This window comes from Cryptotermes secundus, unplaced genomic scaffold (assembly GCF_002891405.2).
Source record: "Cryptotermes secundus unplaced genomic scaffold, Csec_1.0 scaffold169, whole genome shotgun sequence".
Classification (NCBI taxonomy): domain Eukaryota; kingdom Metazoa; phylum Arthropoda; class Insecta; order Blattodea; family Kalotermitidae; genus Cryptotermes; species Cryptotermes secundus.
The window spans coordinates 600,427-618,075 of record NW_019734311.1 but is presented as its reverse complement, the minus strand read 5'-3'; the positions used below and the strand labels follow the sequence as shown (position 1 = coordinate 618,075).

The 17,649-nt window shown below is 41.9% G+C and overlaps 1 protein-coding gene across 5 annotated transcripts in view; it reads right to left on the bottom strand.

The window, feature by feature from the left end:
- Positions 1-1,351: 1,351 nt before the first annotated feature.
- LOC111868473 (putative ammonium transporter 1) overlaps positions 1,352-17,649 on the bottom strand; it is a 26,093-nt gene continuing 9,795 nt past the window's right edge. For 4 of the 5 annotated variants that reach the window (XM_023859133.2, XM_033753063.1, XM_023859136.2 and 1 more), the window contains 7 exons: positions 16,791-16,990; positions 14,650-14,883; positions 11,927-12,038; positions 9,882-10,000; positions 6,984-7,110; positions 3,943-4,059; positions 1,352-2,453 (listed from right to left, as the gene is read on the bottom strand). In XM_023859133.2, the coding sequence (XP_023714901.1) occupies positions 2,353-2,453; positions 3,943-4,059; positions 6,984-7,110; positions 9,882-10,000; positions 11,927-12,038; positions 14,650-14,883; positions 16,791-16,990 (1,010 nt within the window). In that variant the 3' untranslated portion in view covers positions 1,352-2,352. The remainder of the gene's footprint in view (positions 2,454-3,942; positions 4,060-6,983; positions 7,111-9,881; positions 10,001-11,926; positions 12,039-14,649; positions 14,884-16,790; positions 16,991-17,649) is intronic. The other variant, XM_023859135.2, reaches the window with a different exon arrangement.

Here is a 17,649-nt window from a genome sequence, read left to right as displayed (position 1 = left end):
AGATGTCCGCTTAGTATCTTAACCGGCACACTAATCCTGACTTTTTCGCTGTTTTACTCAGTCTCTCGTGGCAAATGGTGAGATGGTATGTTATACTACCCAACTACCGCTACCTTCCACGTACTTTCCGATTCATTATTCATTATCATCCGACGCTTCAGAGTCTGAGTGATCAGCGTCCTTAAATAAACAGAGCACGGTGTTGCCTTTGGTAACTTCCATCTTCTTTTCCACAGAGGAAGTTGTGACGACCACTTCCTGGCTCTGCGTCTGGTATGAGGAACTGCTATTACGAATATTTTAACTTTGAGTTCTTAATATGTTTAAAATCGGAAATATCTGTTACACTTGTGTCAGTTGTAGTAGTCATCGCTTAGGAACAAAGCTCAGTTCTATGCAATTTCCTTACAATCTTAGGTATACATAAAGACTTAATAGGTTGCGGATGAATTTTAATATAAATTTGCAAAAATATAACATAATGTTTCACGTTCCATGGTCATAATACTTCCTTTTAGAAAACATTCTTCAGACCTGCAGAAACCTTCACTGGTTACACGTTGAGGTGCGTCTTGACGGTATATGAATATGTCTTCATTCTTTTCGGGTCAAGAGCAAAAGTTGGCTCTATAGCCATTATCTTGTTGATATTTGACAAGGAAAAATGTAAATTTTTCAAATACTTTATTATTAATAAGGGACACGCGGTAGCGTAGTTGGTTGAAGACCTATGCTACAAGCTGGAAGATCGCGGGTTCAAGTCCCGACAACTTTAAACCTTACCGTCATCTATGAGCCGATTGTCTAGATAATGTGGGAACCTCAACATCTCACAACCCTATGGGCCTCCACGGCCTGTTACAAGGATACCTTTACTTTACTTTTACTTTTGCTTTTATTATTAACTACATATTTTAAAATGGGTATTCTTAAAACGTGACATGATGTCCATGATTTATGCTAACCGTCTTACAGTCCACACACTGTAAGACGGTTAGCATAAATCACGGACATGAGTCAGTGCAACAGGACGCTAAATTATAACGTGACATGATGTCCGTGATTTATGCTAACCGTCTTACAGTGTGTGCACTGTAAGACGGTTAGCATAAATCACGGACATGAGTCAGTGCAACAGGACGCTAAATTATAACGTGACATGATGTTCACAAATTAATGATAAAGGAACTTCCATAATGAATTGACGTGTGATATAAGTTAATAAAAACGTAACTAAAGGTAGACTACAGTCCAGTTTAGTCTCTGTTTAAGTCTTTGTTCTCATTAAACTTACTTCAAATCGTAGTATAACTGGAAACGGCCCGCTGAAATCCAAGGGAGTATTGAAGACAGTGTTAATAAAGAAATTCCATTTATTACACACAGTTTAATACATACTCTGATACTGCAAAATTTAAAATTTTCCACGTGCTTAACTAATTAAGCTCTACGCCATGAAGACATATGAGGGAATGGATGTATAGATCCACGTATTCTTGACCTCGGCACAACTCTGTTACCATAGGGTTACGAATACAACGCAACGTTGGTACCTATATACCGAAATATACGGCGCCACATCAGAGAAGAACGTAATTTTAATTTTTCGATGTGGTGGGTAACCGAAAACAAAAATGTATTTTGCGTGGAATTAATATGCTACGAGTAGAAATGAATGGTATTTATGGCTTGGATCCTTACTTATGGAGTTAATGTGAAATACCATTTACTTTTTATTTTTGCTAACCCTCACACCGCCCCATTAAGTTGCTTTATAATAATGAATCGTTAGGAACAACACTCGTATGGATTCTGAATCCCTGTTTTTTAGATTCCCATTTTTACTATCCGTTTCGTTTGAAAGGACAGTGGTTGTACGTCCACTGACAAGTTGGAGCATATCAAGAAAGTTAGATCCTCGGTAGCAATGTATTCGAATCTCGTGTCCCCGTATACTGATCAAAACATTCCATAATTTTGTTGGATGTTAGATGACAAGTATCTTACATTATAATTTCGCGACCACCGCTAACCAATTTTCTCCCTAAGTTATTTTCGTGGAGTAGAGTGTCGTCTCACCCAGTACTGAGGGCAGGCTGTACCTTCCCCCAGTTTACTTATCAGCCGTTCTCTGTTCTTCACAACCACCACCTCAGGACTCAGACAGAGACACTACTCGCGGGTCATCCATTTCGTGCGCTCGGCCCTAGAACGTGTCTGTGCGAAGAGAAGCCAAGTATCCGGGTGACAGTGACAATGTACGAGTATGAAGGTCCCCGATCACTGCAGGTAATATGTCCGTGGCAGTCCGTGGGTCTCAGAGAGCAGTTGGTATGACAGACGTTCCACCGCTCACATCCTGACCGAAACTTCCAACGGATGAATACCATTTTCTGTATCTGAGAAGCCTGGGTTTATGAAGTCAGGTTGTCGAAGCCTGTATGCGTTGTTCTCTGTTGGCAATGCAGAAAGTTTACTGTAGTCATCGTGTTCACTGTTGCTAGAAACATAAATAACTGCATACATATGAAGGCGGAATTATTTTCTATTATTATTTAACGTCTGTTGCACCCTCTGGAGCATAAGGCATCCGGGAAATGCGTTTTACTTCACTTTCTTAATCCTATAGACAGTCGGTAAGGTTCCTTGGACGGGGATCAGCGCGTCGCAAGGTCACTACCTACATAGGACAACACGGACACAGAACAAACGCAGACATCCATTCCTCGAGTGGGATTCGAACCCACGATCCTAGTGTCTGAGAGAGCGAAGATATTTCATGCCTTAGACCGCGCGGCCAATGTGACCGGCAAGCTGGAATTAATAATTAATATTAATATTCATTGTAGATCTAATCTAGTGTTTACTACATCAGTACCCCCAGTTGCAAGCACTTATCGCGTATATCCTCCCCATATGTTTCTGTTTTCAGCCATGTTGCGAGTCACGCCAAATGCTGAAGTTATTTGAGTCTTAGATATGATTTCTTGCAATGAAACGTCTTTTTGAAAATTTCTTTCCTGTTATTGTATGTCAGTTCTTATTCTATTTCTTACTTTATTTTCGTATTTCCACACGGTGTTGATATTAAGATGCATAAATAAGAATGTAAGTAGTCTTCAGCGAAGCCGTCGTTAAGGATTGTAACCTCAGCAGTATATGACAATATGTAAATAGAGTAAAAAGAACTAAACCTATTCCTGTACCAGGCCGTCAAGGCCCATAGATAGGGTTGTGAGACGTTCAGGGTCCTACATTATCTAGACAATCGGCTCAAAGATGACGGTAAGGTTGTCAGCCTTAAGTGCCGGCTGCGCTTCACTCCCCAGGAAACTTATTTAATTAATTCCTGGTACTCATTTCTGTTAGAGGCTGAGTGAATCCCAGGGCCATAGTGCGACCGGAAGGATTAGGTCAATTGAAAAAATCCAATGACCTCATCGGGACTTGAACCCGCGACCTTCCAGCTTGTAGCATAGCCCCCATGTAAATAGAGTAGGGAGGCAAAAGCGAAAGAAATAGAACACAATTAGGAGAAACAGATAGGCTTAAATTGTTTTACAAAGAAATGCTAGCTTAATGACAAGCTCTCGTATATAAAACTGTTAACCGTTTAAGTATATATTGTGAGATCTGAAGATGGCCGAAAGTAGCCAAGATATGTGGAGAGGTAAATATTTATACGCTTGATAATATTAATGCAGTAGCCTAAATACTGGAACGATAACGATAAGTAATTACAATTACAATTCGGACTCCTGAGTTGCTGGACTTTGTCCATCTTCCGGTATTCCGAAAGAACACAGCCTTTCAAAAACTGTATCTGTTTCCGTCCTCATGTGAAACTGTGGGAGGCATGTTCTCAGTGGAGACTCTAAAAGAGCTAATTTAAATGATCGTGAAGAATGAAGGTAGGGACAGAGAATATGTCTCGCAACTTACTTTTATTATGCCCATCATTGTGAGAGACCAACGCAGACGATGTTTCAGATACTGGAGGAAATGTCTTCCATCCCATTGGGTGATACCCTGGTTCATTATGCATAGCTATATCCAGCCCTGAAACAAATAAACGAGGCACTGTTCTAAGTAATTGACGCGGAAAATTATTCCAGTTAGTGGGGTGGGGGTGGGGACTGGCTGTGTGTTCGTGNGAAACAAATAAACGAGGCACTGTTCTAAGTAATTGACGCGGAAAATGATTCCAGTGGCTTTGTGTGTTCGCACGTGTAACTTCTACTCTGAGAAAGCGGACACGCTGTAAAATGGCACACACTCTTTACATATACGTATCTGATTGGGATATTAAGAGCAGTGGAAATTTAATTTCTTACAGCACCCTTCAGTTTTAGGAGCCGGGATAGCGTAGTCAGGATAGCGACTAGCTACGGGCTAGACTACCGAGGGGTCGGAGTTCCAGAGTTCAAGTCCGGGTAGGGTCAAGAATTTTCTTTTCTCCACGTCGTCCAGACCGGCTCTCGGGTTCACACAAATCCTACCTAACAGGTACCGGGGGCTCTTTCCCTGGGGATAAAGTGGCTGGGGCGTGAAGCGCACCACTCACCTCCAGCTAATGCCGAGGTCAAGAAAATATGGACCTATACATTTACTCCCCCATACGCCTTAATGGCCTAGTATTTAATTAGTTAAGCACAGGGACAACTTTACCTTTTACCCTACAATTTTAATTTAAGGAATAAGAACCTTATAGTTATTGTCTAAATAAACGAATTTACAACCAACCGAAATTTGTCATGAATTACAAACCAATGAAAGGAAAGTGTCTCTTATTTTCTGAAGACTTATATATTCCCTTAAGTTATAATAGACACTAAAGGAAATCCATCTTAAATGATAAGCGCAGTCGCAGTTCATATACTAAGCAACACTTTTCCGCTGTTTTTATGGGTCTGAACCGTGATCTCAGCCTTTGAGTGAGGAGCACCAATTGTAACTGAAGAAAACAACTGACAATTCAGAACATTGCATAAAGAGGAATTCCGCAGTGTGTACAGGTCACATGCTATTGTCAGGAAGGTACGACGTGCTGGGAATGCGGTCAAGATGGGTGAAAAGGGGATTTATATTGAATCTTTATGGGACGCCTTAGAAAGTGGAACCGTGGTATCCCAATGAGTATAGCGACGGACTGGACGGTCGGGTTTCGATTCCTCATAGGGGCAAAAGAATTTTCTCTACACAACGTCAAGACCGACTCTGGGGCCCACCCAGCCTCCCGTTCAATGGGTACCGAGGGCGGTTTCCCCGCGGTAAAGTGGCCGTGACGTGAAGCTGACTACTCTTATCCATAGAGTGCTTAGGTCAAGAATTGTGGAGCTATACCTCCACTCCCCTTACGTCTTCATGGCGTAGTAATTAATTAAGCGACAACTTTACCTTACCTTACCATTAGAAAACGGTCGTTTGGAAGACGGAGAAGGAGGTGGGAAAATAACATTAAAATGTGTCATAGTGGAGTAGAGGATAAAGATGAAAGGCGGAAGAAACTGGCAAAAGTTCGTGTCCATTGACACATTTTGGTATTACTGGGTTAAACCTTCGGTTCTGCTATAACTCTGCTAGTTAAGTTTGTTCTGCAGTTACTAATTTGTAAGTTTGCTTGCTTAGGTGTACGTAGAGAAAAGTTCATATGAATCTATGCTTCAAGAATTCTACGCGAATCTTTCTATGTTATCGCTCTATCTGTATCTTGTGCTCCCAAGTGAGCTTTTCCGTGGGAAATTGTTGTTGTAGAAATTAATAAATACTAGCTTTCCTGTACGAGGCACGCAATAGCGTAGTTGGTTGAGGCACTGGGCTACAAGCTGGAGGTCGCGGTTTCGATTTCCGATTAGGTCGTTGGATTTTTCAATTGGCGTAACGCTGACAATCTCACCACCATCTGTGAGCCGACTGTCTAGAAAATGTGGGAGCTTCGACGTCTCAAAACCCTGTTGGCCTCCATGGCCCGTTACAAGGATAACTTCACCTTTTGCTTTCCCGTACAGAACAATCTGCATTGAAATTTCATGAACTCGTTTTGTTGTTCGTATCGGTTAATTACCCGTTAAATTTTATGAGGATAAAAATTTATATCTTCCTTTTCTACATGGCTTTTTATCTCATTTCGTTCTCTTTCCATTATTGCTTTTAAAACTCTTGTCGAACCTATCATCCTTCTCTTCCTCCCAGCGCTCTCGTCTCCACTCTTCCATCCAATTCTTACTTTCATCTCCTTCTATCGTTTTCCCCATAATACTTCCCCATCCAACTTTACATTCGTCCTATCATCATTCTTGTCCCTTATCTGTTAACGGCAGAAGAAAAAAAAAACAAACTTCCTGGCTTTCAGTCCCCAAGCGAACTATACCGACCGAGCGACCCCCGCTTCTCGTCGAAGTTAGTGCCAGCTTTAGCGGATAGAGGGTGTCGTGTGGTCAGCGCAAGGAATCCTCACGGCCATTAATTTCGGTTTTCTATACCGAAGCCGCTATTTCCTTGAAATAGCTCCTCAGTTTTCCTCATGAGGCTGAGTGGATCCCGTTCCAGACCCACTACTTCTCAGAAAAGATCTGATAGCGCCTGGAATCGAACCCGGACCTCTGGATCTGTAGCCAGGAACTCTGACCACTAGACCACAGAGGCGGTAGTAGCGGCAGAAGAAGCTTAGGATTTTCCTTTGTGTCCTAATAACGGCAGAATACACCTGGGTTGACTCCCGTATCGTAGCAACAGCAGACAATGCTTGTGGTTTTCACATTTTCCTCGCAACAGCAGAAGATAGATTGGGGTATTCTTCTCATCCTAGCAACAGTCCCATTGTTGTCACGATCCCAGGGCAATCCGAAGAAAGTTAAGGAGAAAATAACTTCTTTTGGACTCACCAGTTGTTCCTCCAAAATTAACATCTGACTTTACCAGTTTCAATTTTTCTATGACAGCACAGAGAGAGAGAGAGAGATTTGGTTTTGGGATTACAGTACCTTTCTGTTCGTCTTCTTCGCTGACTCGAAGTTTTCCGAGTAGCTTTAGGGTCCCGAACATGACGCAGGACGCAGCCCATCCCCATGAGATAATGGCGCAGGCGCCGACCATTTCGTAAGCTAGAAACTGATACATCAAACACATGACATGCGTTATTACGGTCCACTCTCCTTTCAGTTGCAGGCCACAAAGAATTCCTTTGTTCGTCATACGTCGAACTAGAGATACAGTAAGTCCCCCCTTAACGTCCCATTTAACGTTGTCTTGTTATTATGCTGATATTGCTTTCATGCCAAGTCTCCACACAACGTTGCGGTAACTCATCATTAAGTCGTCGTTCATCCAAGAGGGTAAGAACGTGGTCGAAGAGGAGGGTTAATCGCTGAAACGAGTGTTTATTGTTGACAAGACGGGGCCGTCGCCCGCCACCGTCTCGCTTCGCCTTTGGCCATCGGTGAATACAAGACATCAGATTAAACTTTAAATAAACATTATTGTAGTTTTAATTGTATCCATTTATAGCCAAAAACATACAAATATTTACCATCGCGTTCATACTGCCTATATTGTAATGCATATTATGGGGGTTGAAGAAAAGCTAAGGAACTTAACCTACTTATTTCTTAAGTTTCTTATGCTAAAAATGTATCCGCTTAACGGCGTTTCGCATAACATCGCGGTTTACAAGAACGCAACCATGATGTCATGAATTTTATAGGCGTAGAAGTGGAGATCTTTGTGCAAAATCCGCCGAAGGCTGGCTTCGGACAGCCCTAGTGATGTAGCATGGCGACGCGCAGACCGGCATGGACTTCGTTCAATGGCTTCTCTCACTGCTGCGACATTCTCGGGTGTACGTGCTGTTTTCACGCTACCGCCTTTATTCTTTAGTGTAGAACTAGTAGCCTCAAAGTTTTGAACCTAGGTCTTGATGGCATGGGCAGATGGAATAGCACGACTGCAGTGGATACCAAACTCCCTTCGAAATTCAGGCTGAGCGATCACGAAACTGACACCGTTTTTGTAAAATGCGTCACAGCAAGAGCGCTCTGTACTCCAGTCCACAACTCCATTGCGACTAAAACGCTTTGAAGTAGGCTGCTGGGTGGCAGTAGTGGCATCCTCCCCACTCAAACCAATCCAGGGAGAAACACAGCTGACAAATCGCCCGATTCATTGACGCACCCTGTAGTAATTATATTTTGAGTGGCTTATTTTGAACACATTAAATTAAAATGAATTATAGGTTTAATGGGTAACTCCTAAGTCCCTCTGGAGCTTCGAATTCGCAGCGCAACAACCAAGACAGACAGAGCAGAAAGGAGAATATCAGTAGGTGAAGAACCTCTCCAAGTTTGTTTGAATAATAAGGGTCATGGCATACTTGCAGGTTTCACCGCTATGGGGCAGTCGTGACGAAACATGGCGAGGACAGGGGTTGAGGAAACGTTCTGTGTCTTGGAATTTGCCAAAACTGAGTCAATTGTGATGGTGTAGCGGAGGTTTCGGACCAAGAACCACACAGAAACACCTACGGACAAAGCAATTCGTGAGTGGTACAAGAAATTCCATCAGAGTGGCTGCCTGTGCGCTGCGAAACGAACGGGCCGGCCGAGACTCGAGCGTGTGCTGCGTCACGGAGGGTGGATGTATCGAGCACCTGTAAGGTAGGACAGAAACTTGGAGTGTCTGCCCCTCTGTTGATATGCTCCTCCCCCTGTCGTGACCTTCCACAGAGTAAATTGTAACTCTTGGACGATACAAGAGTTTTACACGTAGTTTCGTCAGCATTTGGCAAAAGATTCATTTGGTCCCATAAATAAAGTACCCCTTAAAATGGATTAATGTGAATAATACTTATAGGCTAAATTGTAATGTTAATATAGGGAAAGTGTCCATCTCCAGTTCCGTAAAATTGTGTTAAAGGGGACATGAAAGTGATGCTATAGAAGTAATTTTGGCTTGTAAGTAAAGTGACCCTTAAAATGAATTACTACAAATAAAATTTGTAAACTAAATTGTAATAATTTATAATGAAGTATTCTATATCACGTCTCATCAAAATAATATGACGCAATCACAGGGAGAGGTGGTGTAGAATTGAGTTAGGTCTTTACTTAAACTTAATTATTATGAATAGCGTTTGTAGGGTAAATTGTAATAACAATGTAATAAAAGTGGTGTACAATAATTTTCATCCAGATGTGTTAATGGAGCCGCAGAATATAGTGCATACATCTTCACTGAGACTCGTAATTTGCCGCGCCATAGCTCAAGCGGTTAGTCGCTGGCTTCCCACCGCGGCGTCCCGGGTTCGATCCCGGGTCTGGTCAAGTGGGATTTGTGGTGGACAAATTGGCGCTGGTGCAAGTTTTCTCCGAGTACTTCGGTTTCCCCTGCCACTCTTCATTCCACAAATTGCTCCACAATGACCCTCACCTATAATCTGGGGCTGGTACAATTGGCCAGAAGTGGCCGCAGTACAAGGGACTTAGTTCCACCCCACTAGCAATAAAAAGAAAGACCTGTAATTAAAGTGAACCTTAAGGTGAATTAGACTAAAGAAAAATCGAAATATATCGGTAACATGTTGCATAGGTCTGCTATAATGAGTTCGAACGAAGTTGGTCAGATAGTTTTGGCTCTGTTAGTAACAGACAAATGCAGCTTAATGCAGAGTAAGTCTGAGACAGTTTCTACACTTATTTGTAACCGGTACTTAATATGGAGAAAGGAAATTTGATGCTTTATATGCTTGTAATTCTGCTCACTTTCTCCCCTCCACTCCAATTTGTAACATGTCACAAATCTTAGTTTCTAAATGGACAATTTAATTAAAAGGCAAAAATAAGGGAAAACGAAAAGGGAGACAAAGACTGAAAAGTTCTGAGTTTTACCATGGCAGCTTGTTTGTTGGCACCGTAAGCAATTCCTCCATGGGAAAACAGCGACGCAGATATGACGCCCCAGAACCCGCCGCCGAAATGAACAGCCACAGCGTCTAGTGGATCATCAACTGCAAATGAATCGGTTTCTATTTTGGGACAGTTTAACAGTGCTGTTGGTGTCGCAGACTATATGGATTCGATTGGTAGGGGCGTTAGTGACGATTAAAGTTGAAAGGATATGAGAGGAATCTATCGTAGTTTAATTGCAGTACTATTCCAGCATTCGCCTGGAGAAACTGAGGAACACCTCGGAAAGTGTCAGTCACAATAGTTGGACCCCGACTGAAACACGAACTAGTCACTCCCTGAACATAAGTCAGTAGTGTTACCTCTTGAGCCGACTTGCGAAATGGATGAATCATTTGTTTCTTGGTTCATTTAACGACGCTTTCTCAATTAAATAGTTATATGAAGTCCAGTGACAGAATGATTAGGTCAGTTGCGGAGGGAAGTAAGCGCGACATATTTCAGTTATTCCAGATTTTGCGGGGAGGAATTAAGAAAGACAGCGAAAACCTAACCGAGATAGCCGGCGTCCGGGTCGAGAATCGAGTCAGGGCGCCCACAAATACGGACCCCTCAACCACAGGTTTAAGTTGCTCCTCCTTTACTGGAATTAAACATTTACTAGACAAATTTACCCTTGTGGGACGGCGTAATCTTTCAGTTGTATTATTTGAATCCTTCAGGATTACCGACTACCGATTGAGGCTAGCTCTTTCTAACGGACCCAACTGAATAGGGTTTTCCTTCACCTGAGGACGGAAACAGATCCAGTTTCCGAAACGTCGTGTTTTTATTTTTTATCTTAAAAACCAGGACGATGGATAAAGTCCAAAAACCTAACATATCAGTGTGTTACACACCATCGTCAGAATCCTATAGTAACTACTTATTAATTTATACATTATATTATCGGCAGCTGTAATATCTTTTAACTGCCATAGTAAGTTTTGGCATTTCGGCTGTCGTGAATTTGCCTTTCTTCTTATGGATCCAGTTGTGTCAAGATATAGGAGCTAACGTGTAGCTTTCATGTCTATTATTCCTTGTACGTATTTTAGTAGGGATACGCGGTAGCGTACTTGGTTGAGGCACTATGCTACAAGCCGAAAAGTCCGCAGGTTCGATCCTCGGTGAGGTTATCGGATTTTTCAGTTGACAAAACCATTCCAGCCAAAGTACGGTCCTGGGGTCGACTCAGCTTTTAACAGAAATGAGTACCAGGAATCTTCCTGGGGGCAAAGGGCGGCCAGCGCGTAAGGTTGAAAATCTTACCGCCATCTGAGAACTGATTGTCTATAAAAAACGTGGGAGCCTCGACGTCTCACAACCCTATGGGCCTTCAAGGCGTGTTACAGAGATAGCTTTATCTTTTTTTTATATAAATATATTTTACGAATTTTAGTAACGCATATTCTGAACATAATAATCACGTTTATAAATCCATTATCATTTGCAGAAATACAAGTGTGTAATATATTAGCTGTATAGAAGGGGTTTTGTGTTGAAGATTACTATGGATAGTAGTAAGGCTGCTGTCCATCTGTCGCAAGCGGTTGCATGAACATGGCTGCGTGCAACTCGAGGATTTGCAGCTGATCCATCACATTTTATGAGACCTCTCCTACCGAGGCGACTGAAACCGTGACTAAAATTGCGCGATCGGAGTAGCCAGTTTCTGGTCGACTTGAGTTACCTAGTCGCACAGCAATCCTGAGGCTGGTCACGGCGATCACAAAACTATGCTAGTTCTCTGGGTCTCTTACAAAATTGTGTACGTGATCACTTCAGAATGTATTTCCGTTTTCTTTCTTAAATACTGTAGCATGGTGGAAAATTGAATGATCTGATATAAGAACTCAGAACTTGAAATCTATTCTTCGTATAGAATATTTTCCCCACTTCAGATCTGAACAAAATACATATCTCAGTTGAAATAAGAAAGAGAAACCAAATCCCATGTATGATTTGCTTCTGCTGTAATGACTGACCTTTGCACCAGAGCATGAAGTAGTGGATGTTTATGAACACGACTCCAGCGATAACTCCCGTAAGGAAACTTGCCCAAAACTCCATCTTGTTGACGCTTGCGCACACGGATACCTGCAATGAATACAAAGTTTTATTACATTCATTCATTCATTCATCCATCCATCAGTAATCTGTCAGACGACAGTGATAAATCGGCACACTGTTTCGGAACGATTTGAATAGTCTTCAGAGAATTATTTCCGCGTCCTGATTCAATTTCTTCTCGAATACCCCATACTTTCCATTCAAAACTATGAAGAAAGCTTTCATTTATCAGATTATTAACATTAACTTCAGAGGTAAATTAATGGCGTCTACTTTCTTTTAAATGCTTTGCTCTATATAATAGTAACTCTAAATCGATATGTACATCGTACATACTGCATAGCACCGAATGGTAAGATGATACTGTGACATGTCAACGCACTGCCAGGCAACGGCTAGATAAAGACCCCTCGATACACGCATGCAACAATGGAACAAGGAGGTTATGCAACTCGCTTCTATACAACGGGTCGGTAAACACACTTTTGCGCAGGCGCAGTGACGTCACATTCCAACAGTACTAGCCATCACGTGACTCGTTTTCTGTGTTGTCCATGCGGCGCCTATATAACGACGAGCCGTTTACACTTAAGTTAGTGGAGAGCCCAGGAGAATTCAGCAGTTGAGAGTACAAGGGCGAGAATGGAGCGTGAATGTGAAGATTAATTGGGTACAAATTTGGAATGGAGATCCGTTGGAGTGTTGAGATCCGTTGCTAGGAGAGACTAGTGGAAACTGAGAATCCTAGTGCGTGTGTGTGTAAAACAGTTAATTATAAAGAGTAGAAACAGCGATAGCTCTGCAATAATTGTAATTAAGAGAGAGAGTGTAACCGAAGTGCTAATAAATCCAATCATCCGAACTAGAACCCGTTAATTTCGTCGCGCATACCACCCTACACGTGACAGTAGTAAATTATGAATTGAAAAATGTACGGAAGGAAGAGGGCCAGTCCGTACTTAAGATACTATTCCGGCAGTTGCTTGGAAAGATAGAGTAAAACCACGAAAGGTGTTTGTCAGGATAGTCGATGCCAGGCTGAGATTCAAACCAAACACCTCTCAAATGCAAATTATGAGCGTTACCGCTTGAGCCAACTTGCTTAGTCGGTAAATATAAATTTCGCATGACCACCGTCATGCTGTTTTACTCGCTCAGTCAGTCATGGAGCTGAGTTTTTCTTGAGAAGCTGTCAATTGTGCAGCTACTCAAGAATTTCCCCAGCACTTTATGAAACCCGAAGGTTCATTACTGTGTTCACAGGAGCCCTCAACTGGTTCCTATCTTGAGCCAGATCAATCCAATCCTTACCATCCCACCCTGTCTCTCTCTCTAAGATCCATTTTAATATTGTCCACCCACCTACGTCTTGGTCTTCCCAGTGATCTCTTTCCTTCTGGATTTCCTACAAATATCCTATGTGCATTCCTGTTCTCCCCATTTGTGCTACATGCTGTTTTACATCTTGTAAAAATATAACCTCTACACAAGTTGCGTATCTTCCAACGATCAATTACTTGATTGGCGCTTATTTTACTCCTTGATCATAGGTCCGAAATCCCATGCTCGTATTATTGGCGGTAGAAAATTCAAAAGTGAAAAAGTAGGGTGATGTGTAATGACATGATGTTCATACCAAGGTCCATGAATCCGTAGTGTCCGGAAGATAGTACAGGGGACAGGCATGGTGTTCCCTTAAACCTGTAGTTCTTTAAACAACTGTGAAACAGGCAAAAGGATGGTTTACGAAATTTCCTTTCAAATGTCACGCAAAATATTAAATATATTGTAATATGTGACTATTTTCAGTGAAATAATAATATGTCTGAATACAATTATATATATTATTTAACTAGAATTTAGAATACACTTAACATACATATAAATACTTTTTTTTTAGATAAAATTAAGTTTTACAGAAGAACAGATAACAATTTGTACCAATATATACGAGAACAAATCTCCAAACAAAATAAACCGTACAGCATGTTCAGTATTGCCTGTGTACTCGTATACTTCTAGACTACCGTGTATAGAAATTCTGTGCTTCTCCTTGAGGTATATATGTCTTCACCCAGTTAATTAACATCATTAGTATAGACCAAATGTTGATGTATCTCATTAAAGTTCAGTCCATTGCGTGACGTCGTCTTATGGGGATATGAAGCAAAAGTGAAATAATTTGTTGCGCATGTAAGTATTTAATTATGTTTGATTTGGGGAAAAGGACCGCATCTGTGGTCTGGTGGTCAGAATTCTTGGCTACATATTCAGAGGTTCCTTGTTCGATTTCCGGCCCTACCAGATTTTCTGTGAAGTAGTGAGTCCGGAATGGGATCCACTCAGCCTTGTGAGGATAAATGAGGAGCTACTTGAATGGGAAATTAGGGGTTTCTGTCTAGAAAACCGAGATTAACGGCCGTGGGAATCCGTTACGCTGACCACGTGACACCCTCTATCCGCAAAAGTTGTCACTAACTTCGCCGACAAGCGACGATCGCTCGGACGGTATAGTTCGCTTGCGGACTTCATGTCACGGGGTCTGTTTTTTAATTTTGGAAACAAACTGGACGACAGAAGATAATGACAATGTTTACGTTTCTAAGCTGATGTAAATTCGCACTGTAATCACAATTACCATGCCTGTAATAGCAGCGTTCAGCGTGAGGCTGAAGTTCCACGTGGATGGACCAAAGAGCCCGGTTTTTGTTGAGGCCAGAATGATCATGCTGCCACCACTTGCACCGAGAAGGGTGTTAATCATGACCCGGGCCACCGTTGCGCCGTCACCTGGGTTCGTGATGGTTCCGAGGGATCCGCCGTTGAATGACAGGAATCCCACGATGAGGAGCATTCCTCCAATCCCAGTTAGCTGCACGAGACACCATACACGTCCGTTAGTTTTTAACTAATAAACGCTTGCCAGTGAGTGGATCAGTAGCTCTGTACCGCTTCGGCTGTCGTGAGTCAATTGTATTTCAGACTTCGCCAGCAATTTCATCACTTCTGCAGTAGCGTTACATTTAAGTTAGCTGCGGTATCTGTGACAAGCCACATTAAATATGTAAAATGAATTGGAAAATATAGGCATAAGGTAATAATCGTGGCGCGTTTTCTCATTTTTATGATTAATTGTTTTGAAATAAACGAAATTTAAATATAATAATGTGGCCGTTGTAACGGCACCTTTAATGATATTTAATTAGGTATATATGTATATACATGTAAATTCAGGTAGAAGGAAGCTTNATATACACGGTGCCAAATCCCAGAAGACTGCTTTCTTCAAGCTTAGTATAGTTTTCATTACAAGATACTTGGGTAACCTTCGCTTATGTTTGGAACACGGTTGCTGATTTTTGAATATGCAAGTTCAGATATGCGTGCAGAGGGCGAAGATTCTGGGTCTATCACTTCAGTTTATGTGCGAGTAATTATGTTCAAAACAGCAAGATTTACTGAAAGACTATATTAGACATAAATACGAGTATATCCTTCACTCAAAAGAAATACATATAGGATATTGGTGGGGACGCCAGAAGGAAAGAGATCACTGGGAAGACCAAGGTGTAGGTGGGTGAACAATATTAAAATGGATCTTAGAGAGATATAATGGGATGGGATGGTTTGGAGTGATCTGGCTCAGGATAGAGACCAGTGGATGGCTCTCGTGAACACTGTAATGAACGTCCGGGTTCCACAAAATGCTGGGAAATTATTAAGTAGCTGCAGAGAAGACCAATTCTCAAGAAGGGCTCAGCTCCATAATTAAGTAAGTAAGTAAGTAAGTAAGTAAGAGGTCCCGTGTCGGCCGCCCCGGTCACTCCCTCTTAAATCCGGCCCTGTCTTCGCTGTTCTCTTCTCTGTACCGTTTTTAATTCTTTTTTGTCCTATGAGTTGTTATCGAGTTACTGTCCAGATCACACAAAAGAGCATATAGGCTAACATGTAAAGTGTCAGTTATTTTAGTCGGTTTTTAAACTAGGATGGTAATGCGCCGACAGTGTGTGGATAGCTACCCAGTATCAGATTAAATGAAAATCCGCCAACGGTTTAAGTTATAAACGCCGACGAAGAGAGGGGCAGACATGACGAAGTTATTAGGTGCAGAGTTTCATTACGAGAGCGCCAAAACTAGTTGTAAATGCACAACCTCTAGTAACTCAAGGGAAAATGTAAAGATGTTTGCTGTGGTGCCATTAATTTCTGTGAACGTCCTAAGTTCTGAGAGACAGGATCGCCGATGCATATATGTAATTAGAGACGACATATGGGCGAAAGAATGCTGATATTGACACAACATAAATGTCAATTTGTAGGTTATCTTTGATAGCTCATCAGTTTGATTTTAAAATAATGTAATAATGAGCGATTTAATTGGTATTTTTCTTAATAGTATGCGTACTGTTGTGTGTTATAAACAAGGTACATAAAATGTATACAAAAGTATACAGTCTACACAAAAATATTCTGTATTTTAAACAAAGTAGGCACTATCATACCAGTATTTGTTCTTTTTTCGTTCTGTTTTCATTTTTTTTATACTATAGTGTCTACTTTGTTTTGAATACAGAATAGTGTTGTGTAGACTGCATACTTTTCTGTGCATCTTATGTACCTTGCTTAATTGTTATTGTCTGATTTCATGGGTAGTTCGAAAAATATTGTTACTTATTATTATTATTATTATTTTGTTATGTAATCGTTGCAGCCCTGTTCGTAACCGATACAAATATTCTATTTGCACGTGATTGCATGATAATTCACACAGTGACATACCGGAACAGAATGTCCCACTATCTGTTCCTTTCCTGCACCAAACCGTCCCAGGCGGGGCCCCAGGAACAGGGCTGCGCAGAAGGAGCACACACCTCCCAGCAAATGGATCGGCCCACTGCCCGCGAAATCTACGTACCCCAGCTTGTTGAGCCACCCTTCATCTGTCCATGCCCAGTGCGTGACAGGTGGATAGATGAACCCTAAAACAAGATATTCAAGATTTCTGCTGTTATGATAAATACTTCAAGCAGCTGGAAATAGGCGTCACGAGGCAGCGAAGTTAGTTGAGCCACTGTGCTACATGCCGGAAGGTCGCGAGATCTAATCTGGATTAGGTCATTGGATATTTTCAGTTGACCTAATCCTTCCAGCCGCACTGTGGCCCTGGGGTCTACTCAGCCTCTAACAGAAATAAGTACCAAGAATCTTCCTGGGAAGTAAATGGCGGCCGCCGCGTAAGGCTGACAACCTTACCGCCATCTGTGAGCCGACTGTCTAGAAAATGTGTGAACCTCGACGTCTCACAACCCTATGGGCCTTCACGGCCTGTTGCAGGGATAGTTTTACCTTACCATAATACTAGGTGGTTCAAATATGACCGGGACTGATTAAAAAAAACATAATTGCCAAACACTTACTTGCACATGACAGTCTTCAACGTACTCCCCTCCGGAGTCAACACATTTTTTCCAACTTTCTGGAAGCATCCTGAGCCCCCCCCCCAAAAAAAAAGACTTGTGGTTGGCGGCGTATCCACTCCCGAACAGTCTGGATGACGGCGTCATTGTCCACAAACCACATGCCTTGCAAGTCTGATTTGAGCCTTCCGAACAGGTAGAAATCACTTGGGGCCAAATCG